This window comes from Fundulus heteroclitus, chromosome 2 (genome assembly GCF_011125445.2).
Source record: "Fundulus heteroclitus isolate FHET01 chromosome 2, MU-UCD_Fhet_4.1, whole genome shotgun sequence".
Classification (NCBI taxonomy): Eukaryota; Metazoa; Chordata; class Actinopteri; order Cyprinodontiformes; family Fundulidae; genus Fundulus; species Fundulus heteroclitus.
The window spans coordinates 3258048-3284178 of NC_046362.1; the positions used below are offsets into that span (position 1 = coordinate 3258048).

General features: G+C 40.0%; 1 protein-coding gene across 1 annotated transcript; it reads right to left on the minus strand.

The window, feature by feature from the left end:
- Positions 1–1629: 1629 nt before the first annotated feature.
- syt8 (synaptotagmin VIII) lies at positions 1630–24515 on the minus strand. The gene is made up of 9 exons (XM_036144884.1): positions 24473–24515; positions 19157–19372; positions 14934–15097; positions 8293–8388; positions 7875–8042; positions 6574–6741; positions 3719–3836; positions 3196–3329; positions 1630–2327 (listed from the first exon to the last, which is right to left on the minus strand). Exons 1-9 carry the CDS (start codon positions 24513–24515, stop codon positions 2064–2066), a joined length of 1371 nt encoding a protein of 456 aa, XP_036000777.1. The 3' UTR covers positions 1630–2063.
- Positions 24516–26131: the final 1616 nt, after the last annotated feature.

A 26131-nucleotide genomic window follows, 5' to 3' on the forward strand; every position in this document is an offset into this window, starting at 1 on the left:
CAGTGGGTGCAGATGTCAGAAAGAATACTTGAAATGTGTGTGTGTTGAGAAAGTGTGTATCTCAGAGTCATAGAAAAATAGGAGAAAAAAATAAATAAATAAAAAATACAATATCAATTTGAGATCGCCCCGACTCCTCGGGTGTTAAATTCAGTTTTAGGAAATATAAAAATGGGTTCCAGATAATGCTGAATAAAGATAAATTGTCTTTTTGTATGAATGTAATTTTTCTCAGATGTATGTTCAGTAAGGTCTGCCTGGATGGCAATACTTAAAAACGTCTCAGATTACCAGGTCAGAGTTGTTTTTTTGGGCAATAGTTAGAGAAACCAGGATCTGTTGCTCTTGTTTGAGAGGTTTTCCACCAGTGTGCCTGCCAAGCACACTTGGCAGGCACACTGGTGTTAAAAAGTGTGGTTCTGAAATGATGATGTTTTTACATTACATTTTAACAGGTTGTTAAAGTGCGGAAATATTTTCATATAAACTGCAAGTGAAGTTGGTCTGGTGTTGAAGGTCGTCTTCAGTCTGTTTTAGCAGTAGGATGTGGTTAAGATGAAATAATTCAAATAGTCCAGGGCAAATATCTATTCCTGAATATTATTTTACTGTTTGATTGTAATGGAGTTGGATGAGACGCAGAATCCCTTGTCAAGAAGTGGAAGGATATTTAATTTTCTTTATGGTATAATCCAACATTTTGTAAAAGCTTTTCATTATTGTAAAAGCTATTATATGGGCATTGAATCCATGTTCATTGTTATATGGCCATGGATATTTCCATATTATATGGATATAACAAAATTATCCCCTTGTACGAAATGATTTTATGTTCATTGTCTGTATCACAAATTCCTTTGATTTGATGGTTCTTTCTTGTTGCTGAACATTAACAAATGTGATCACCCCCTGACAGTGACACCATAGCAATTTATATTACCAATAAATACATTTTACGTAGAGGATGTAAAATCACAATGCCACTGAAATAAAATTATGTTAAAGACTGGGAAAGGTTAAATGACTTGGAACCAAAGTTCTGTAAACCAATGATCTAGATTGTAACTTTTTAACTAAAAAGAAGAATGTGTTCATTTTCTCAGAGCCGGCCAGCACAGCTGAAGAAAGGAGAAAAAAGGCTACAAGAGGTGAAATATCTTAATATTTTAAGCCTCCTTTGTTAGGAAGGAAATTTAAATACATATCAGCACATAGGCAGGGACATGGAAGCTGGTCAGAGTTAATGGGAAGATGTATGGAGCTACAAACGGGGCCTGTTAGAGGCTGCAAAGGACTTGAGACTCTGGCGAAGGTTCGCCTTCCATCAGGAAAACTTCCCTTAACTTAGCAGCCTAAGCTGCAATCAAACGATTTAAATAAGGGGTGTCTTAAACAGCCACAGAAGGGCTTTGTTGCACCCCAAACAGGATTAATGTTTATACCTAATCCCACTGAGTTTGAGCTGTTTTGCAAAGAGAAATGGGCAAAGATTTTTTGTTTCTTCATGAGCAAAGCAAGTGCAGGCCTATTCCAAAGACCTGAGAGGTGGTTTTACAAAGTATACACATGGATGACAAACATTTAAGATTTATTAGTTTAAAAAAAATCATTTAAAACAATTCATTTTTCTTCCACTGTACAATCACTTTGTGTTGTTCTGCACATGTATCGCTAGGAAAGGCATTAAAGATTGTGGTTGTAACTTTACAAAGCAGTACTCTCAAAGGGAAAATATATACTTTAAGAATGGATTTTACAGGTAAAGTTGGGTGGACCTCCCAAAACTGCACAGATAATAATTCCTTTATATGTTAAACCTGATCAACCCAGAAATTGCACTATTCAACAAATACTTTTCCTTTGTGTGTACTTTATGAAGAAATGGAAATCCAAACCTGGGGTATTTTTACAGGAATAAAATATATTGTTACAAAAATTGCTTATATATTCTAAAAGTGATCCAATAGTTGCTGTCCAAACGTGAGTCCTAAGTTATCCTGCCGGATAATCAGTAACATCGCCCGATATATCAGAAAAGGTTTTTTGTCAAATTAACCATTTGCCTAATTGAAATGTTTTTTAAACAGTTGACTTTCTTTAAATTTGCTGGGCACCGGGAAATTCTTTTTCAGGCCAAGGGTGGAGTTGACCTGCTCAGCCGACAGCAGGCTGTGCCACTGAGCAACCGGCCGTCGTGGGTTGGACAACATGTCGGCCCAGTGCCTCAGTTGATTTCCTGTGGAGTGGCAGCCGAGGAAAACCTTCCCCATGCTGTCATTCCTGCTCATGGCGTCGTAGTCCCAAACTGAGATCACCAGGCTCACCCTCTGAAGACAACAGACAAAAACAAGGCAAGGCAAGGCAAGGGAAATTTATTTATATAGCACGATTCAGTACAGAGACAATGCAAAGTGCTTTACATGATTAAAATATAGGAATAAAAGCAAGTAGGGATAGAATGTAGAAACAAAAAAGATCATTAAAAAGATTAAAACAGTTTAACTAGAACATTCAAAGGCAGCAAGAGCACCAGGGTTGTAAAGCTTCTCTAGTACTGGCACTGCTTTATGCATCAGCCACCTAAGGCTTCTTTTGCTAGATTGTTATTCTAGTGTGCTTCTTAAAACTTGGCACAATAAGTGATATTGTGGTACTCTCATATGCCACATCAAACAGAATTGGTTTGTTGTTGTTTTTTTCAGAAAGATTCTTACAAGTTTTAGAAAGCACAATCTGTCACGTTCAAGTTGTTTCGGTTGGATAATGTTAAGTGATGATGGACAGTACATTTCTATCTGAAGACTACTTCTACTGTCTTTGGTTGGAGGAAACAGAGATTATTTCTCCAAATAGTTCTTATCGAAGCCTAGCCAGGACATGAGCTCACTACCATGGTAAAACTACGTTGCTCTGAAAAAGATGTCCCAGCAGCTCACAGCCACATTAGATGTTTGTTTTTTTCTGTCATACAAATGCTTTTTTAATGCTCTGATATAATATTCTAATACGAAATGACATCTTTTCACAAGCTGTAAGCAGAAAATCATCATAATTACCAAAAATAAAGGCTTGAAAACATCAGTCTGTGTGGTGTTAACCTTGATCAGGTGTCGCACATTGTGAATTGAGTCGTTTTAATAAATGAACTCTTCAATAATATTCTAATTTATCGAAGATGATTGTAATAATTCTCACCTGTATTTGATCCATTGACACTTCAAAAGTAAAGGACTCGTTGAAATAGGGGTTCAGTGTTTTCTTTTTAACAGAGGTTGTTTTTTTCTTCCACTTCCTCTTGTCCAGAGTCAGCTGTACTTTCACAAACGGATCTGCATTTAACAACAAGTGGAAGAAAATCACAGCATTTCTGGAATCAGCAATGCCTTTAAATTTTCCAAACTATGTTCTTATACAATACACAACATTCAAACAGAAAACACATTCACAAGCCTGTCCTACTTTAGAGAGTGATTGATACGCTAATAGTCGATTACTAACCCATAGTATGAATGTAAAAAAAAGTAGCTAGATTGCTGAGAATTAAAGTTAGATTTGTAATTGACTGATTAAATCTGTAAATTGCCATAGTACTCCAGTTTTTTTTATTGTTGTTTTGTAAAAGTGTTCCATAAAGTATTTTAAAGTACTTTGGGGATCAAAAGCATAGTCTGCCCTAAATCATCCCACATTCTTATAGATAGTCTTATCTTAGTCCTACCTGAGCTTCCTCCTAAGTCCATGCTCTTTAGGTTTTTGGCCTCCAGGATGGCCACAGTGAGCTTGCTGATTGTTGGAACATAGCACAGCGAGAAGCAGATCTCCCCTAAGCTTTCTTCCTGCAACACAAAATGTTACTCTGAAGCACTGAATGTGTGCTGACGTCACACTTATTTTTAATACAGTGGTTGCAGAAAGTATGTTAAGCATTAAACATTACATCCAGATAAAGCCAAAAGAGTATCAGGCTTCAGTGAGCGACAATCTCAATAAAAGAATGAATGAATGAATGAATGAATGAATGAATGAATGAATGAATGAATGAATGACACAAACAGACAGAATATGTTTTACAGCAGACACAGAAATGTGATGTGTTTTTTTGTCACAGCTGTAGGTGAAGTTGACACTTTTTGTTTTTTTACAATGCACCTATCTTTGAATTATAAATGCTATGTTAATTTCAAAATATTTTTAAACAGCTATGAGCCAAACTTTTTCTATGTAAATTGATACTATTTTTACAATTCAACTTAAGTCAGGAACATTCCTTCTAAAACAGTGGGAATTAAAACAATAAAATCAATAAATAAAAAATGATAAACACGGTGTCTAGATTGTACCCAGACAGAGTTTGCAGTTGTCCCCAGATGACTACATCACTCATTTCTACTGATCGACATTGACTGTCAATCATGTCAGTTGTTAGCACAATGATTATAGTTCCCAAGCATCTAAGTCAACCTTTATAGCCACAAAAGAAAAAGAAGCAAATTGATTGAAGATTATACAAATATTTTCTATTATCCCAAACCGTTTTGTTCTGTTCTAGGGGTGTCCAAGGATTAGTAAAGGAGAGTGGGCTGACCAATCATCCATCAGGCACCAGTGGTCTTTATTTGCAGCGATAGAGAGAATGAGGGAAGACATGCAGGAGATAGTCAGCTCCCAAGGTCAAGAATCAACCCCCAAGTAGCTTCAATAAGGACTAATAGCCTCTGTATATTGGTGTACCTGCCACGCACTACCAGTAGTTTAAAGATTTAAATCACTCAGCAGATTTATTCTCACTGCCACTCAGTGGTCTTAAGGCCCAGTTTTACCGCCTCACCGCTCGACTCTGCCTGCTTGCGAGTGTTTCAGGAGCAGTTATTTTTTTTTTTTCCAGGGCTAGCGTGGGTTTCTCCAGCCCTACTCAACAGCAGGATCAAACCGAGTGAACTAGAGTGGAGTTTTGACTGAACACACTACTTTTCAGTGATTGGCCAAGAAGCGAGGAGAAATTAGAAGGTTTTTCTCAGAGGAAGTCAGAGAAATGGGCAAGCCTCTTCATAGGGTACTTTTCTTGTAAAAGTGTTTTATATGTTTGATATCATATACAGAATATTGGAGACTATGAGAGCTGTATTAAAACTATGCAATATGAAATATTTACTTACTATGAAATCACTTAGCATGCAAATATTTGATGTCTGAGCAATTTTAAGACAGAATAATTCCTCTAAATATACTTCATAGCTTTTCTAACCACCTTATGTAAATTTAAGATTAGCAAATATACCAACATGCTCGTCTCTGGACTGTGTGGAAACTAGGGTATCCGGAAAGCACAGCATTTGATTGGTTTAGATCTTATCTGGCTGATTGATCTTTTTGTGTCAAAACTTTAGACTCAGAATCATGCTGTCCTCTTCTGTTATATGGCGTCGCACAGGGCTCACTTTTAGGGGCACTACTATTTCCCTTGTATTTATTGCCAGTACGTTCCATTCTTACAAGGCATGGAGTTGCATTGTACTTCTATGCTGACAGTTACCAGATCTATCTCCCCTGAAATCAGAAGGATGGCTTTTCAGTCAAAGAACGATTGGATTATTGCTTGGCTGGCTATAAACTTGCACCACATTGCACCACATTGTTTCAGTTGTGGTTGTTTTAAAACACTTTATAAATAAAGCGTGTATGGCATGGATTGGTATGGTATGGTATGGATTGGTATGGTATGGAAAATACATAAATATATGGAGAGAGGAGCTGAAAACTCCATACTGAGGGGTTGCGGCCAAAAGAAGAGGTAGTCCTCTAGTAATCAAATGGTTAGGAACTCATTTTGAATTTACCACTCGATATGCCCTTTCGGCAAAGCCCTTGATCACAGAATGTCCACATATACGCAAATCAATGTATGAGCATCAGTCCAGCTTTTTAAATGTCACTTGTAGTACAGAAGCGTGTCGGGAGGTTGGTATAACAACAACAATGTTATACAAGTTCAGTCCATTTACCAAGGTTGCTAGTGAAGGTTCTCAGTCATCCAGGTCATGGTCATTAAAAAAAAAAAAGTAAAAAAGTAAAAAACAAAGCAACTGGACTTGTTTTCCATAGTTGAAGACGTTTCGCTTCCTCTCCAGGAAGCTTTCTCTATCAAAAAATCTGGAGTAATGTGCAGTACCAAGCTTTATACCACTGCCCAAAACAAAGGCCTTGTAATGGCTTAGACAACATGAAAATTCAACCGAAACAGGTCCACCCCTTAGTAATGGGCGGTCGTTGAAGCCATTAGCAGATTGAACCGAAACTGGTCCACTCCTCTGTAGCGAGGAGTCATCAGGGTTGTTATTGGCCTGGCTTAAAGGAGTGATGTTTTGATTACCCATATGAGGGTGAGAACTGAGGTGATGATTGGCCGGAATTAATTCTATAGCTGTAATGTAAGTTTTGGAGAGTTGGAACCTAAGGCCTCCTCCTCTGTTTAAGGTTAAGAGAGAAAAAAACAACCTTAAACAGAGAACCCTTCTACTTTTCCCTTAATGGCACCCATAGAATTTTTTGAAACAGAAAGTATGAAAATGAAACCTCAAACTTTGCGGGTGTTGCCAGGTCTTGCCACTCCTCAATGACATGGTTCCAGTCGATATTGCAGAGCTGAACTCTGAGCTCACCGATGATCTCATGCTTGGTGAAACGATTGAAGTCAAACACCTTCATTACTGCTGTGGACTTCTGAAGGGTGGACTTAGACAGCTGCAAAAATATTCATTTGATTAACATGGGGAACATGGGTGTGCATTTTTAACTAACACAAAGCAATCTAAGCATCACCTAATGTTAAATCTTCTAATGATTAGGATATCAAATTCAACTCTTTATCTCAATACACCTAGAAACAGATGAACTACTATTGCCAGCCTAACTTACTGATGCTGTTTTGAACAACAAGCACTGCATGTGGATGTTTAACAAGTCCAACCAGATGATCTCCCATCTGCAACAGCAGCAGCGAAAACCTTGAGGCAAACTCAATACTTGCAGCCAAATTTATTAAAAGAAATCCCACCTCAAGTGTTAAAGAAATTAAACTCTCTGGAGGAGATTTAAATACACCAGTAATACAGAAGGTCATTGTTGGGCACATTGTGAAAACAGAAGGTTGCAGCATAATGGTCCAGTGATGGACTGGCAACCTGTCCACGGTGTACCTCAGCCACCTCTCACCCAATGACTGCTAGAGATAAGCACCAGCCAGCAGATTCCCAGATGTTCTGACTTCCCCTAAACTGAACTGTAATAAATTGAATTAGTCAGCTCTGCGACAATGTCTTTGTCATTTAATACATCTGCTGCTGGGCTCCTTGCAGGGTCAGGTATATTGCTTTCCTGCAGTCACACAGAGGGTTATATGAAGCCAAATATCAAGATCATAGCCCTTTCTCTGTGATCTCAGATTGTTTCATTCCATAAGCCAGTTTTATTTCAATCTTTAAGATAGTAAAACAAAGATATGGGGATGTGTCTACATCAAATTGTTTGGGCCAAAGTGATACTGATAAACCTGTTTCCATTATTAAGACCTAAATTACCGTGTTTTCTGACATGGACCGGTGCAGCTGTTCTCATTGTTTTATTGATAGGCCTTTCTGACTCTTTGTTCCACATGTATAAGCCTTACTAATGCAGAGGTATTTTCAACTCTTGGATTCTGGTAGGAGCAGCGTTTGAGCTCATAAGATTTTGCTTGAGATCAGATATTGCGACAATCTGATCCTGAGCAAAATCTTATGAGGTTAATCGCAATTCCCACCAGAATCTTAGTTTTCCTGTTGCATGCGCTGCTTTTTCCCATGACACTGAACACACATTTAACAAGAACCCTTTACCTGGAAGGTAAACTGCTCATTGAAGTAGGGGTTCAATGTGTTTTTAAACACTTTAGTCTCAAAAACTTTGGACTTTTCGGGGAGGATGTAGACTTTTACATAAGGATCAGAGCTCCTTCCCAAATCCATTGCCTTCAAACTGTCAGCTTGTTTGATCCCCACTGTAAGCTGCAAAACAACACAACAGAAGATGAATGAGCCGACGTTTAGCACTGCTATGGTTTACAAGGTACAAAGCAATTGCTCCATGACCATTTATTGGACAGTACAGGTCATGCAGTGATGGTAACAGAGCTGCTAGCAGGATATCCAATGACATGAAACAAGGGCACAGTGACAGTTTTATAAAGTAGACTGTAAAGGACAGTTCTGAAAGAAGAATGGATGCTTCACTTAAAGCCTCTATGAATTTAAGTACCTCAGACAAGGTGGCATTGTACTCCAAGGAGTAGAGCAGCTTTCCTCTATATTGTTTGGTTGAACCGTAGTCAACATCCCCCGTATCTGGCTGAACCTGTCAGAGGAGCACAGGAAGAACATCAGCTAAAGAACATGTGATCAGATACTCTGAGGGTGCGATAAATATAATAGGTATACTAAGTGACTCTATGACAGGGGATGGTTTTGCAGTTACTGAGTGGAGAGGAAGAGTCACGTTCTACCAAAATGTTCTAGAGAGCCGTTTTATACTTCATCATAGTCTACGATTAAGCCTGCAGATATTATTGATGACCCTCCATCAGTCCTACTACATGTTCAAATTTGCCTGCATTAATGGTTTAATACAGGTAGATGCTCTGATTTTATTTTGGGAGACTTCAGTGCTCACTCTCAGTTGCTAATAATTGATATCTGGTTCAACCATTTGGGTGTTCGTGAGAGCAGGTGGCACAAGGGCATGTTTTTTAAAAGGCTGGGTGCTATTTTTGTACTGATCAGAACTCTAGCAATAAATATCGGACACTTCTAATCTGAAGCAAGTTTTTAATACCTGGGGGTGAACAGGGTGAGGTCAAGATATTTACACCACAGCTCTGGTAGAGCCTTTGCAGACCAAAGGGAGCTGGGTAACTTTAGGGCTAATGAGCTGAATGTTGGCAGAGATTGGTGTTCGGTGTAGAGACTGCTGAGTGGTGAATAATAATAATAATAATAATAATAATAATAATAATAATAATAATAATAATAATAATAATAATAATAATAATAATAATAATAATAATCTTTATTGTCATTGCAACATTCATTTCCATGAAATTTGTTCTCTGCATTTAACCCATCCCCTTGGGGAGCAGTGGGCTGCCATTGTGCGGCACCTGTAGAGCAATCTGAGGTTAAGGGTCTTGCTCAGTGACCCAGAGTGGCAGTATGTGGGAGTTGAACCCAGAACCCCCAGAATGAGGAGGTGATCAGAGATCAGAAAAACTAGATGCATGTGCTGCTGTAGTGAGAAGATAAGAAACTCTGTTATTACGGTGCAATCCACATCAAACATTGAAATGAATCACTTCTTTAGAGTAATTTATTCTTTGACAGATCTAAAATATTTTTTATCAGAATCAGAATCAAGTTTATTGCCAAGTAGGTTTGCACTTACAAGGAATTTGACTTGGTGTTGATGGTGCAGAAAAAAATAGAATAGATATATATATACAGAGCTATATACACACAGTAGACTGTGCGTTAATGTAACGCAGAAGCTTGTTAGTCCTGAACGGGGGAGAGGCAGTGTCAAGTGTCAAGTGTCTCTTGGCCTTGTTGATAAGGCTGGTAGCGGACGGGAAAAAACTGTTCTTGTGGCGTGAGGTTTTGGTCCTGATGGACCACAACCTCCTGCCAGAGGGAAGTGTCTGAAATAGTCTGTGACTGGGGTGCGAGGGATCAACCACAATCTTCCCTGTATGCCTCAGAGTCCTGGAGGCGTAAAGGTCCTGGAGAGACGGAAGATTGTAGCCAATCACCTTCTCTGCAGACTGGATGACACGCTGCAGTCTGCTCTTGTCCTTAGCGGTGGCTCCAGCGTACCAGATGGTGATGGAAGAGGTGAGAATGGATTCAATGATGGAGGAGTAGAACTGCACAATCATTGTCCTTCGCAGGTTGAATGTCTTCAGCTGGCGCAGGAAGTCCATCCTCTGCTGGGCTTTCTTGGTGAGGGAGTTGATGTTCAGCTCCCACTTTAGGTCCTGAGAGATGATAGTTCCCAGGAAGCAGAAAGACTCCACAGTGTCAATGGTGGAGTCACAGAGGGTGATGGGAGTAGCTGGATCTGAGTTCTTCCTGAAATCCACAACCATCTCCACTGTTTTTACAGCGTTGAGCTCCAGGTTGTTCTCCCTGCACCAGGTCAGCAGATGGTCAGCCTCCCACCTGTAGGCGGACTCGTCACCATCAGAGATAAGTCCGATGAGAGCAGTGTCTTCCGCGAACTTCAGGACCTTGACAGACTGGTGACTGGAGGTGCAGCTGTTGGTGTATATAGGAAGAAGAGCAGAGGAGAAAGAACACAGTCCTGGGGGAACCAGTGCTGATGAGCTGTGAGTCAGAGAAATGTTTTCCCAGCTTCACCTGCTGCTTCCTGTAAGACAGGAAGTCTGTAATTCACCTGCAGGTGGAGTCATGTTATGATAATTTATCATATCAAGGTATCGTTGTGATTTATTAAGGACATTAGTGTCATGACCCTTTGTGTTGAGTTTCTTGGTTATTTTTTGTGCATTTTAGTTTAGACCAGACGTGCCAAAGGCTAGGTTTGGAAAGCTACTTTGCTGAAATTTTTAGATTTCTTCGGTGGTCCAACATAAGTGAAGCAAATGGTTGAATTACTCCATCTGCATGCAGTCATTCAACGCTGCAGAGGCCGTCTAATGAGCCATTTGTCTGATGGTCACAGGTCCTTCTCTAATTAAATCTTCTCACCGCCATGACATGCCCAATGTCTTGTCTGCCTTTGGCACCACTTCAACCACCACACTCGACAGACTGTTTACTACAACAAATGCAACGCATTTGAGCGTGTCCTTACGGTGGCCCTGAGGTGCAAAGCACTACAACATTAACAAAAACATTACAACATTTAGGAAAGCGCTACAACATTTAGGAAAGCGCAACAACATTTAGAAAAGCGCTACAAAATTAAGGAAAGCGCTACAAACTTTGTTTATTAAAAGTAAACATCTTGTGGACAATACATTTGGTAACCTTTGGAGTCTGAATCCAGCCAATGGCGTACCGCGAGCGAGCTATTTTTAGAACGTGACGTCACGCAACGTCATATCACGTGGTACGCGGTAGGGCAAGCTTGCTCTGTCCTCCGCTGTTTCGCTGTAAAAGAGCTGTGCGTTACCCTTGGTTTTACTCGTAACACTACTGCTTTTACCAAGTCTAAGACCATGGTTTTTAAACATTGTTGCTATGGAACGTGCAACAGCGACTCGAGGTACGCTGACCGGCCGCATATGAAGGATGTTTTCTTTATTAATTTCCCGAAATTCAAGACTGCCAAGGAGAAATGTGTGCGCTGGGTACACCGGTGCCGCCTACACAACAGTTCAACCCGGAAAAAGTTACCAAATTCCCGTACATATGTAGCAAGCATTTTGTTGGAGGAAAGGGCCCAACCGAAGAACATCCTGACCCAATTCCAGCGACATCAAGTAGTGAACAGGTAAGAGTTTTTTGAATACCATTTACCTTTGTCAACCGAGCAATCGAATGAAGCGCCTGCTACCATGATAGCATATAGGCTATCATGGCAGCTGAGATGTAAACAGTTGTTTTGTAGCTACCTATTGGCAACATATACCGATTCCTGGACGGTGATAACAAACAGAAAAAAAACGGCCGACGACGCCATTAACGCTGAGCAGGGAAAAAAACAACGACTTACCATTCGATCAACTCGGCCCGTTTTCCGGTCTTTTTAAGCCCTCGAAACTCAAGCCATCATTTGAGGTGAAGGTTGGTGTGTTGTTCGACAGTTCGACCAGTAAACCGAGCGCCTGGGACATCGTCTTGCGAAAGTTTAACGGCTGTAAAGTCGGTCATATCGCTGTTTCTGTTGCGCGTGTAATGGCTGGTGGCTACGGGCGCTCTCTACCTGTTTGTCCTACCAAAGTGGCAAGGGGCGTTGCTCTTGAGATGGTGACGCCACTTGCGCGGTACGCCATTGTTGTGCCACCATGTTAAAGCCATGATGAGAAAAATGAAGTCAGATTGAATTCGCAACATGTGACATGGAGAGGAAACACCGACAGGTATGGCAGAGAAACCGCAGAGAAAGAAATGGTTTATCTGGAAAGTTTTATGTGACGCGGTTACATTGTGTTTTTAAAACACATGGAGCTACCAAGTAGCTCCTGCTAGCATTTTGATACCATGTCATTGCCGATATGATTCAAGTGTTTTTTTTCCCTTATGGTTATAACAAACGTCATCTCCACAAGGGTTTTATACATTGATGGGATATTGATGTTTGTGTTATCCGTCCAATCATTATCGCTAAAGTAAAGCCGAAGCTTTTAAAGGTAGCACTGAAAATCCGTTAGCCAAACGGCTATTAGCTTCTGATAACTTCCGGTTCCCAGATAGGCACGAAAAAGGCTCGTTCCAAGCATAAGGCTTGTTCGTTTCGCTCCACCATTGTTCGATAGTGCTATGAGCGTTATTACAGCACTAATATGGAATCTTAATGTCGATTTAAAGGCGTTTGCAAAACTTTAGAAGTAACCGATTTTAGCGACCAATCGCTACAGTGACCCCTAGCCTCCCGGAGGTATAATCACATTAGTAAAATCAAGCATTCCTAAAGTTTACAGATTATTACTGAGAAAATCCTTCTTTAAAACGTTATTTTGTCAAATAACGTTTTGCTTATCTCAGGGTTTGCGTTATGAATGGGTTGAAACACATACCAAATGTTGTTCTAAATTAATTAAGCTAATTTAACCCTATTCCATGTTCCAACTCAGATCTGCAGTGAACAAGGATTCACTGAATTATTCTGATGATGATGATTGTCACCACAATCATCATCATCAGAATGATGTAGCGCTTTCTCTGTTGTTTCTTTTGCATGTACATAGTTACTTAGCTTAGCTTGTTTTTATTTTCATTTTGCTTAGTAGTTTAGTTAAGTCTCACTAGCCTTGTAGAAACTTAGACTTAGAGACTTAGGCTTAGAGCTAGACAACTTTATTGTCATTTTGTATGCACAGAGTTGTACAGAATGAAATTTCGTTTGTATACAGCTTGAAATTTAGATTACAGGATAAGATAAAGTTACAGGGTAAAGTGCAGCAGTGATTTAACAGTACAACAATTGAAATGTAAAATAATGCAGGACAAAGAGACAGTGGATATGTTGATCGAAATATAGTGTTAATTCAGATAAACAGCATTATATAGTGATGTTCTCTGGATGTTCATTTTATTTCTGTTAATAAATTCTTGAACTTGAAGAGAAGTTGTCACTACTTATTTTATGTGTGTGCAGAGTTTGCTGTTAAAAGATTGCTAGAGCTCGAATCATCCCTTTCAACTATTGTCCTGATATCAGCTTTAGAGCTGATATCCACCGGACAATACCTAACAGACAGAGAATTCTTCATTAAACATTAAATAACTTTAAAACAGTGTATAATTGCACAACACTATGTTGCTTCAGAAATTGTCTTTTGCAATAATAACATGATCCCATAGAGCACACACTAGGGTCTGCAGCTGAATATGTAATTATTATAATAAACATTTGCACCTAAATATGAGACAAGGGCATCTTTCCAAATGGTATGCATTTTCCTGCAAAGGTTTGAAAAGGCTTCTGACCTAAAAATGGAAGTTCAACTCATGTTCACGAGCAATGGTACATAAAATGAAAAATTGGACCCAAATCTTGGTCCAAAAAATATAATATCTGTTGCCCAGATTCCTTAGGGCTATCAAGCAAATACTCGTTTCTCAGTACATAAACAATGCGTCTCACTGCTGTTTCACCATCTTGAAACAGCTCCCTGGGATGATACCTGTTCCTCATCCCAGGGAGTCTGTGTTTCTGCAGGTTACTTTTATTTGTATCTATGAGTTAACACTTGAGCTTTATCATGGGTGCGTGTCATGTATATTATCGTTTTGTGTATTTTTTTCAGATTTGGAGTTACCTAGACCCAGTGCACCAATGAAAAAAGGACCACATTCAAAATGTAGAAATATTTATATCTCCCTTGATGGTTGTAGAAAAATGGAGGAAGAAATCTTTTTAAGGAACAGGGCTGGAAAAGAAGAACAGTAAATGTGATCTTGATCCACTCTTCCTCAGAGCCCTACAGCCTTCATAAAGTCAAGACTCACTCTCATTATGTCCCTCAGCTCCCTTCACATTGTCAGCCTCAGGAGCTGACAGGAAGCCGTCTCTGCAATGGATGCTCCAGCTGAGGGGGTTGGGGATACCTGGGTTTACAAGTAAGGGATGGTTTCTGTCCTCCAATAGGAGGCTGGGGTTCAATGGAGTTCTCCTTCGCCAGATGCTCCAGCTTCTAGAGCCCCACTGCTGGTCAGGTGCCAGGCCACCCTCCTGATCACTCTGCAGGTGATTTGCAGATTTATTTACAACATTGTCTGTTTGACAGCATCTCTGCTATCGAAAAGTTGTTAAGCTTGCATAAGGTTTTATTATTTGCGCAACACCGTGCAATTTGTTTTGGTTCCTGCCTCACCCTGTTTCAAGGGGCAGCGGTTATGGTGGCGGAAGACTGAGGGTGGGACAGTGCTGTGGTTCTGTGTATGCTATCCTGCCTCTGGGATAGAAATGAAGACATTAGATGTGTAACTGTAGCCGACCTTTTCATGCAACTTCAGAGACTAGACAAGCTACCAAGGTTACTCTTTAAAACAAGTTTTGATATCAAGTTATGTCATTCTAGTGAGATTCACACCTCATTGAAACCCAGATTCAATATGCCATTCATCCCAGATGAGTGTATGTCAAATGTTTACATGACCTGTATTAACTGTTAGTCCTGATTAGTATTGTACATGAACATGCTGAAGACTCTGTCTTACCAGAGCTGTGGCTGTTCTTCCATTTAGCCCCTTCAAAAGGATCTGCTGATCCTTTTGGTGTCTCTTCTTCTTTTTGCAGCAACATTTGATGCAGATACACAGGCAGCAAACCAGTAGAATCAGCCCTGCAGCTCCAAAGATGGTGAAGATCGCCCATCGCGGCACTGCAGAACATAAAATGGGAAAACAGAAGGGATCTGTAGTGTGTTTCTTTTTCAGAACATCAAGAACATTCAGGGTGTTGAAATAAAAAACCAAAGGATTGAGAGGTAGCTAAAACTTGAGCAGAGAACCCTCCAGATCAGTCAATGGTTGAGAAACCATCTGAATCCCTCCACTGATTCAGGCACCACAGTCTGATATGGTGACTGTTTATAAATGATCCATTTAATTTTATCATCAAACGATTGTCATATTATCAGTTTAAAATAATGATCCCATACTGGGTGATATATAAATACTTCCTTGGTGTGATGTTTAACCACAGACCATCTAAAAAGATCTTCAAAAAGCTATTTTTTATTTCTATCTAAAATAATGAAATTTTGCTCATTGCTCCTTTAAGCAGCTGCACCACCTGTGATTAATCTGTGATTACAATATCTTTTGTTGACTGTATTTAGTCTTTTTTATTTAGATGCTTAAAAGATCAAAGGTCATCGTCAGTCACAAAATGACATGTTAATTACTAATACATACAACTGTCATTTTCAGTCATATTAAAATAAATCTTGTTATACAAGGCTATATTTATTGTGGGCGATAAATCACAGTGGAAATTACATATTTATGTCTAAAAGGCATTGGGTGATCTTTCTAAATAGGTGCCTTGAATACAGTATGCCAGAGGTTGCCAAGAGCTTATTCTCAATGAAGCCACTTTAATCAGCTTCACTGGTCCAACAAGGAACCCCAGTGCATTGCTCAAGACTGATTTGAAATTTGTTTTTTTAGCTTGTCCCTGGAATCCAGTGAACAGCTGCTTCCCTATACAACAACAGATGCATTTCTGTTAGATTCAGAATAATGATCTTGCATATCAGGCAATGAGAGAAATGTTTTCTTTCATTATGGAGGTGATTTCCTGAACCACGCCACCCTTTAAATCATTACACACATTACACTGTTGTGCCAGTTCAGACGTGACAGAAAACGGCATCGGGACGTAACGGACTGCGTTACCCATGATGCAATGTGGTCAAAATGGCCACCAACTCATGTGGTCAAAAATTTTTTGACCACATGAGAAAATGAGAAAAAAAAGTCCTAAAGTAAAAATAAACAAACAAAACGTCATATTATGAGAATTAAGGGGGAACATTTCCAGAATAATCACAGTTTGCAGAATTATTTCCTTCTTGGAGTAATAGGGCCAGGTTAGATTATTTTAAATAATTTTATTCTTTAGGAGAATAAATTCAGGAGAATGAAGCTAAAGGGATACAAAAATAAACTTGTAATATTACAAAAAAATACTACGAATACAAAGTATATTCAGAGATTAAAGTCCCTCTGCTCTGATACTGTTTAAGTGACTGAGTAACTGCAGATTTGCCACATTTAAGATGGCGGACGCTCTGACGCATCGCAGCATAGGCAGAACCCGCCCAATGACGCGTCTACTCTTATATTATGTCTATGATGGTGATGGCTATAAAAGCCGATCACACACGACAATCTTCCTTCTTCCCTGGCTTTTAGCCAACCCGAGAAGACACACACACAGCTGTTTCCGTTGGGGTAATCCCCCGCCACGTGTTCGATTGCTCGCTGGACCGAGATTTTTCGACGCAACGGTTATTCCCTGCTTTTTATAACAGGAGGTCGTCTAAAATAAGTACTTTTAAATTCCCTCTGATCAAAAGACTGAGAGACGCCGTATCTCCCAGTGATCGAAGAGGACCCCGCTTTGTCTGGCCAACAAAGCGACCGTGAACCCGGAGGAAGAAATTAAGGAGCTTCTTCCCCGTCCCGCTGCAGCCTGCGGACAACTGCGCTCGTCAAGACGCGTCCAGAAAGCCACACTACTCGGAGCGCTCCGGACCAGCCCCGAGGCACCTCAAAGTAACGGGGTCTCCCCTTTTATTTCTGTCTCACCAACAGGGTGTTTAGAAGTGCCTGGGCAGACGTTAGAACTTTGTAGGCGCAGGTTAATGATTTTATTCCACGACGAAGTTGGAATTATTTTGCTGAACATTTTCTTTGTATGTGCATGCATTTTACAATTGATTTTGCTGTGTTGATTTGTGATCCATCAAGAACCCCGCCGTGGGTTACTACTTCATTTCTTTCATCTTCTTCCCTGTTTCCCCCCCCCCCTCTCTCTCTTTTCGCTTCTTTTTATCAGTTTAATCTCTTTGTCCGAGCTCAAGTCGCGGGCTTTGCTTTAAACTCCCAGTTAGCTGCGCCCTCTCGAAGCGAGGTATTATCCCATCAGCGTAAGCGTGGTTACGTCATTCGGACCTCCCCTCATACGTCATCGTAGCAGCCATCTTGGGAGGGTGACGTGTATCTGAACTGTAGGGAGCTTAGCTGAACTAGCTTTTGGTAAGACATCAAAGCGTCCAGTGAGATTCCGGAAGCTGTTCTGTCTGTCAATGCTGATACGTCAAATGCCGGTGTTTCGAGGGCGGTGTTAAACAACTGTGAGTTAAGTTAAGATCTGCTAACCGCTCATTTTAATCCATTGTTTATTTTTTTTGTTTTGTTTTGTTCTTTTATTTCCATATATATATTTTGCATGTTAGTTTAGTAGTGAGTAAGAATTCCAAAGTTGTTGAATCAGAGAATTACTGTAACAGGGAATTCCTTTTGGTTCAATAAAACCAACGACTGCGGAATAGACATTGTTTTGTGTTCAATCCAATTTACACTTGCCTGGGTATTCAGAATTCAGAGCTAACCTCCTTTGGAGTTAACATCTGATATTAATACAGAGACAATATCATTGGATGGTGATAAGGAATAAGGATTTAAACTCTAATTGCAGTTACATTGGGGTTCTCACAGCCTGCTGGATAAACCTCGTCGGCTAACAGTCCGACCTGATCATTTATTCCAGCATAAATGAGTTCATAACAGCAAGTTAACTAATGCATTAGTGGTATAAATACTTACAAGCTTATAGCTAACATCACCACCATTTGAACTATATTTGTTATAGCGGAATTTTGAGTTGAATGATTTATTATTTAAATTATAATACCAAATTATAATTAATAATAATAATAAGCATATTCAACCAGCTTATGGCATAACAACACCATTAAAGAAAACACAGACTAAGCCATTCTAAATGATTTGGTAGGAGGCAACAAGACTTTCTGTCTGCCCTCATTTAAAAGATCTTCTTCAGTTCTGAACATGGTTGGAAGTAACAGGCCTATAAATTGTAGTCAGACCAACCACACTAATAGAGCCATTGAGGTCACTAATGGGGCAGTTACGATACATGGTTAAAATGTGAACATTTTTTTTTTACATGAAGCACTAATTCTGGACCTGTTGTCAATTCTTCGCTGCACTAACTGGAGTGCATATACCACAACACTGAGCTTGTGTTTTGGTCTTTTATCCCTGGGATGAATCAGCCTCTGTCTGAGACTTTTATTGTGTTGTCCCAAAATAAATCACCCAAACACCGATTTCTCCTTTCTAACACCTATTCTGCAACCCTGATTCGGCTCCCCAGGTGGTTTTAAAGCAAATCCCAAATTGGGACGCATCACCAAAACTACTCATTACATCGTTAGGGACATGTTGGGATTGTCAAGCAACAGCTACCCAAACATTGAGCCGAATAAACAGCCTCCATTAGTAAACCTAATGGTGTAATTGTTCCAACTATGGTTTATGAACCTGTTACTTGCAAGCATGTCAAGAACTGAAGACGGCTTTTGGATTAGAGCTGAAATGTCTTGAAGAAACAAGAAAAGTCTGGTTGCCTCTTAATCCAGCATTTAGGATGGTTCATTTGATCAGCCTGTGCAATTTGAACAGAAAGAGGTCCAGTGGCTTTCTGCTTAACTACTCAGGATTGCCATTACCTGAAGGATTTAGACTCCACACCAGCAAACAGAATAAAATCCTCTCTTTGCACCTACAAAGCTAACGTTATACTATTTTATGCAATTGTTGTGAAACTGGTACAGTTGCATAGATTTTCTCTGCAAGAAGACAGTAACAGCAGAAGAAGAAAGTGAAAGTGCCGGCTGATGACTTACAGTGAATGTGCGTCAGCAGGTCTTCAAAGAAGCCGGCGGCTGGATCAACAGAGCCATTAGTGTGGGCGGACACAGTGGAGACGATGTGGACGGGTTGATTGGTGACTATCAAATTTGGTGATCCAGCAGCTTTCATTAAACCCCATGATTCTGATGCCTTAGGTGTCAGATTTGAAAATCTTGATGGTCGGTGCATTGTAGGCATTTTGAAGAGGTCTAAAGCAAGAGAGGTAAGAAAATGTTCATCTGAGAATTTGCTTTTATCCAGTATTGCTGCTTCACACGTGAAGAAAGAAGGTAACAACAGTAATTTTCATGCTAAAACTTTACAATTTTGTGTACATTATTATAAAGTTACCATTTTCATTTTTGTGTCATCAAAAAAATTAAAGCAATTTCCTTTTCGTGTCATCAAAATATTGAAATTATAGGTTTGTCCACTCTCCTTGGTAAAAAAAAAAGTTTGAAAGTGTAAAAAAAAAAAGAAGAAGCAGTAAATCTAGGATTTCCCTTTTTGGGACATTCTATGAATAATCTGTCTTCCACCAGAAAGCAGAAGTAAGATTATAGTAAAGATTGTTACAGCAGCTTGCAGCTCCTGCAATTTGAGTGGTTCCTCTTATTATTACAGGTATTAAATGTTATATCACAGTGCTCAATTTGAGATCCATCAGCACAGCCAATATGAGCCGCTGAGAGCAGGCAATATCCCTTCCAGCAGACATTTTGATACCATTTAAAGTAGCTATTTAAGGCACCTTGATACGCAAAGCAGCAAACGAAGGGAGGAGATGCATCTCCTCTGAGGCAGAGGGGAGGGAAACAGGTGGGCGTGTGAACAAGGCTGTAAACTAACTTGATCAAGTCTCCGCTGCCCTCCATCTTCCTTCTAAGAGTCCGGTTGATTTAAATAATGATGGATGAAGTTTATCTAAGGTTGGTAAAACTGCAGCATAAAAACAGCTGCTGCACCTGGGTCTTTACTGAAACTGGCTGGACTCCACAACACCAGAGGTGGCTTCTACCCACCCAGCAAAGAGGACTGCAGACACATGTAAGGAGCCTGGCAGAAGCATATCCAGACACATCAATGAATGGGGTCCCAGAATGGCTCAAAAGGTTAATATTTGTTCCTGATCCCAAGCATAAAAACATCCAGTTACTTAGCAACTTTGTTTCTGTTCCACTCACTGCCATTTCTGCTAAATTTTTGAGACGCTGATCAGCAAACAGATAAAAATCATCATGCTAACATAATATCAGTGTCAGTTTGCTTACAGGAAAAATAAATCAACCGAAGATGTAGTTGTCATTGCATAGCTTTTACTGTTAGAACATGAAAAAGATACAAATGCCTATACCAAATGCTTTTTGTGGATATCACTTCAGCTTTAAAAACAGTTTTCTCAGACAAACTCCCAACCAAAATGTACAATTTGTGTCTCAACATGCCGTTGTGTCACCTCCACACGATCAACTCATATTAAAAAAAGTTTGCAGATGACATGACATTGCTCGCCTTTATCGAGCATAATAATGAGATTGTACACAGCAAGGAACCTGCTCTTAAAACAAGGGAATTCATTGTGAATAAAATTAAAGAATATACCAAACTCATCATAGGAAATGAAGATGTGGAGAGGGTCTCCAGTTTTAAATATCTTGACCCGACTATAGCTGAGGATCTGACCTGGAAAATATCCCCTCAGCCATAACAACGGCATCAGAAATTAAGTCTGAAGAAACACAGAGGAGCTAAACTTGTCTTTAACGCTTTTTTTTTTTTTTACTATGCAGTTGAAACTCTGCTGACCTATGGACTTTTAGCATTGCCTTCAGGTTGCTGTAAGGCAGACCAGCAGCTTTTTTAAGGGGCTGGTAAAAACCTACAAATCTGCGATGCCTTCACAGGTCAAAGGACAAATCACATCCAGCACAATGCCAGGGAAGAGATTCAGATTCAGTTGTCTGAACCTCTGGACTTTCTTTACTCAGGGTTTGTCTGTTGGAATTTTAGGGTACAGTGGTTTCAATTTCCATCCATCCATCCATTTTCTAATGGATGTTCGCTTATCCCTATTGTATTGGAGTCGCGAGGGGTGCTGTCAATGGGCAAGAGGCGGGGTACACCCTGGACAGGTCGCCAGTCCATCGCAGGGCAACTCAGACACAAACAGGACAAACAACCATTCACACACACACCTAAGGAGAATTTAGAGAGGCCAATTAACCTAACAGTCATGTTTTTGGATGTGTTTTTGGAGTACCCGGAGAGAACCCACGGGGAGAACGTGCAAACTCCATGCAGAAAGACCCATGGCAATGGTAGGACTCGATTATTATAACAAGAAGTTCCTTGCTGTTGTACTGGAGGGCAAAAGAAGAGATGGAATACATTAGAAGGGGAGAAACAAGGAAAAGGAGAGGAACTGTGACATCATCCAGAGAAGACGGCTTACCCGCTACTACCATCTAATGTAGAACCGATTACTGGATCAATGTGTGCTTCTGTGCTTTTTTGTCTGTCTTGTTGTGTCTCTGCTCTGTCTTCTGTAACCCCAGTCGGTCGAGGCAGATGACCGTTCATACTGAGCCCGGTTCTGCCGGAGGTTTTTCCTTCCCGCTAATGGGTGGTTTTTCTTCCCACTGTCGCTTCATGCTTGCTCAGTATGAGGGATTGCTGCAAAGCCATGGACAATGCAGACGACTCTCCCTGTAGCTCTACGGTTCCCCAGGAGTGAATGCTGCTTGTCGGGACTTTGAAGCAATCAACTGGTTCCCTTATATAGGAAATTTTTGACCATTCTGTATAATCTGACTGATTTTGACTTTGTAAAGTGCCTCGAGATGACATGTTTCATCAATTGGCGCTATATAAATAAAATTTAATTGAATTGAATTGAACCCATCCAACCACAGCCAGGTGAGCGAGTACACAGAAAGGCAGAACCAAGAACGGAGACATTGGGCAAACAACAAAAAGAGGAAACCATTAACAACCATCAAAATAAAAGATTCAAGACCACTTATTAGTAACAATACAGCACTGTTAGGATATCAACGAGGTCTAAGTGTGCCATGCAGTTCTGGGATAAACGCAGTCTTCAGCCAATTGTATGGCCCCTATTTAAGCTCTAAGAACCTGCCCCTTAAAGGTCTGTGCGCATGCCAAGAAATGGAGAATGGTAGACGAGGGTATTGAGATAACATGAAGGAAGAGATGAGGGTAAAGAAATCCCCAGAAGAGGGTAAGGCAGAGATGGGTCAAAACAATGTGACAAACCGTGATGGATGGGTGAGCCGGGGATTAGTAAATCTCTGGATAATGAGAGGTGTGGCTGAGGCATGGCCCTGCTACCTAACCCGAGCTAACATATTAACTTCTTATCTGTAAATGGAAAGCCTCAGTTAATAAAATTACTTTGCATACACTTGTGCAATGCGCTCCCTCAGTGAATTCTCAGGACTTGTAAAGATGGGCTATAAAGTTATGCTTTTCCTTATCTCGATCTTTTTGGAGCCTCTTTTTACATATCCTCCAAATAGTAATTTATGGATCCGGTCAGCTGGACTCTCAACACAATTGATAAAAAAAATTCAATAAGAGGACTGGGTGAAGGAGAGCCCTTGTGCCCCAGCGAGACATTTGCAGCTGGACACACGGTGGATTCCTAGGAGGAGGATTGTGTGTTGGTCCAGGATGTTGAGAATGCGTTCAAAATTGGATTTATGATAACAGGATTTCTCCCTTTTGGAGCTGATGGTTACCTGGAGTATCGAGAAATTCTAAAAACGTTGATAACTGTTTCGCCCCATATCAAGGCTGCCTGAGCTATATGAGGGATATGTCGTGCTACTAACACTCAGCCCAAAATGCTGTGTAAGCAGAACTGCAGGCCAGCTCCACTTCCTGAACTCCCTGGCAGGATGGAATAGTTTTCGGAGAAGTTGGAATCTTGGCTTTGGCAGAATGACCACAAATTTGGCTATTTGGAATTATCATTTGAGATGTACCAGTGAGGCTTTAAGGCAGACAGAAAAACAAGAGTCTGCCTTCTCGAAAACAAATGCTATTGTCGGAATCTGGCCTCCACGCGTTGGCCTTGTAAGGCTGAATATCTTCTGGATGTTATGTAAACAAAATGCTCTGTGACATCTGTGACCTGGAACAGAGTGCTACTGAACTGCCTGATGGCATTCCGTCAGTATCAATGACATTAGCTGCGAGGGCAATCTGTCACAATTCACACACCTACACTAACACACACACGCGCGCTCACACACATGCTCACACATATGATTACAATACAATAACTCCCATGCACACACACACACACACACACACACACACCGCCTTTGCTGTGCGTTTCCTCTACTCTGCTACTTTCTATTTTAGCTGAAGTGTCACAAAGGTCCGATCAGACACTTAAGAAGATTTAAGGATTTTCTTAATGTATGAATAGAAACAGTTAAGCTTTGAATGTTAGTAATGAAGCTCATTCCAGTGAAACTAAAGAAGTCTATTCAAGGATTTACTTAGCTTAATGTAATGTTTTTATTTTGGTAATATATTAATAGAAATAATGAAGCTTTAAAATGTTGGTGATGAAGCTTGTTCCTGTGAAACAATGAAACAAAAGAAGTCATTCTACTTGTAGTTTAGAAAAGTTGGACAAAATGACTTCTGATCAGAAGTCAAGGATTTACCTAGTTTATCAATAGAACTTAAGTACTTTGATTTTATGCTTTATTTATGTCTGTTAATGTATTTAAGAAGTCTAGTCAAAGATTTACTTAGCTTATTCCTTTGTTAATGTAATGTTTTTTTTTTCTATGTAATATTTCTCTCTGTAATGTTTTTCTGTTCATGTACAGCACTTTGAATCATCTTTTCACTGAAACGTGCTATATTAAACTTGCCTTGCCTTGCCTGAACTTGCTTCATGTACCCCTCTGGAGTTTGAGGCTCTCTTTCACTGATGTATGTAATCTAATAAAACTCATATTTTATAGCAGTTAAGTATGCTGATGCTACATTCCCTTTTTTATCTAGGTGATCAGGGACAGTGAACAGACAAGACAGTCAGAGAAATGAATAACCTTGGTTAAAAAAGATCAGTGATTAAAAAATTTAAAAAAAAGAACAGAACAGCTTAGAACAAAACCAAAGTCAAAGATAAAGCAACTTCAAATAAGTAGGTGTAAATACAGACTCATTTAAAAAGGAGGGAGAACACAGTCACCTTCCTTCAGTCAAATCTGAGCCACAAAACCCAGTCGCCAACAGGGGTCCACAGTTGAGACAACCTGACCCACCATCCAGCTCAAACACTGCGAAATGGCCAATGGCCAAGGACATCTGCTCTTCTCTCAGCTTCTATAGGTACATCTCAAAAACTTAGAATATTGTGTAAAATTGCTATATTTTTGCCAGTCATCTCCGAAAGTGAAACTCAAATAGAATCATTACACATAGAGTGATATATTCCTGGCCTTTGTTTCTTGTAGTTTTGATAATTATAGCCTGCAGATCATGAAAACCCCAAATTCAGTGTCTCAGAAAATTAGAATACAGTGAAAATGTTCATTTTTAGAAACTTATGGAGTCCCTTCCCAATCAGCTAATTAACCCTAATCGCCTGCAAAGGTTTCCTGAGCCTCTCACAGTTTGGGTGAGATGGCAACACAATGATGGATAGACTGGACAGATGTCCAGAAGGCAGTCATCAACACCCTTCACAATGAGAGTAAGTCATTGCTGAAGAAGCTGGTTGTTCACAGAGTTCTGTGTCCAAGCATATTAACAGAAAATTGAGTGGAAAGAATAAATGTGGTAGGACTGATCCACTAAACAACCATCCACTGAACAACCGCATCTTTTGGAGGAATATCAAGCCAAATCCATTGAAGACTTTATGGGAGTTTTACTAGGAGTGGACTGAGGCTGGAGTCAGTGCCTCAAAAGCCACCACACAGTTAACATTGGCTAGAGATGGACTACAAATGTTGCATGCCTTGTGTCAAGTCACTCCTGACACAGCTATGTTTATATGCACAAAATTTCACAATTGGATTGAAATGTGTACACACTAAAAAACAATAATAATTGATTGTGCCATTTATATGGGCAACAATCAATTTAATCCAATCATAATGTGTGTATATGCACCTGGCTTTATTCAGAATAGAACCACTCTGACAGGCGCAGTTATTAAATTTCACTAAAAAAGGCAGAAGAAGAAGTACTTCCGTCTTTTCTGAACAACATAAAATAGCAAACAAAGCAGTGTTGTTAAAGTTCGTTTCCCTTCCGGGCAAACCAACATGGGGTACCATGTCATTTGCTGGTGTTGGTCCACTGGGTTTTCTGAAGTCCACAGTCAATACAGCCATTTAGCAGGACATTCTAGAGCTCTTCATTGTTCCTTCTGCAGAAAAACTATAAGGAGTTGCTGGTTTTATTTTCTAGCAGGACTTGGCACCTGCCCACATTGGCAGAGGTACCAAAAGCTTCAGTGAGCATGGTGTTCCTGTTCTTGAATAGCCAGCAAAATACCCTGAAGTAAGCCCCACAGGAAATCTCTGGGAAGTTGTCAAGAGGAAGATGAGAGACACCAGACCCAGCAAGGCAGATGACCTGAAGGCAGCTATCACAGCAATCTAAGCTTCTATTATACCTGCACAGTGGCAACCATGTTCATTTTTCGCTGGGGGAAACTTGATGGTCATGTGACCTGGCTGCAAGCCAATGTAAATGAGCAGGCCAAATAAAACGTAGGACTGAAACGTATTAAGAAGCCAAATTGTGACAACATTACGTTTCCCTTGTGGACCAACGTGGATATTACACATTTTTCAGTGAGACTGGGTTGGACATATTTTTCAGAAGCCTGACATTTCTGCTTCAAACATCCTTTTTTGATTGCTCTAATGTGATATTATGATTTTATTTACCTGTAAGCCATAAGCAGCAAA

What these genes read in the sequence shown, in the direction of transcription:
- syt8 (XM_036144884.1), bottom strand. Translation starts at nt 24,515, where the DNA reads ATGTCCTTGGCCATTGGCCATTTCGCAGTGTTTGAGCTGGATG. An exon ending in ATGAGCAGTTTACCTTCCAG is followed by an intron (nt 6,742 to 7,874) that starts GTAAAGGGTTCT and finishes ATATTTTTGCAG; the next exon opens with CTGTCTAAGTCCACCCTTCA. An exon ending in CAACACCCGCAAAGTTTGAG is followed by an intron (nt 3,837 to 6,573) that starts GTTTCATTTTCA and finishes TTTGTGTTGCAG; the next exon opens with GAAGAAAGCTTAGGGGAGAT.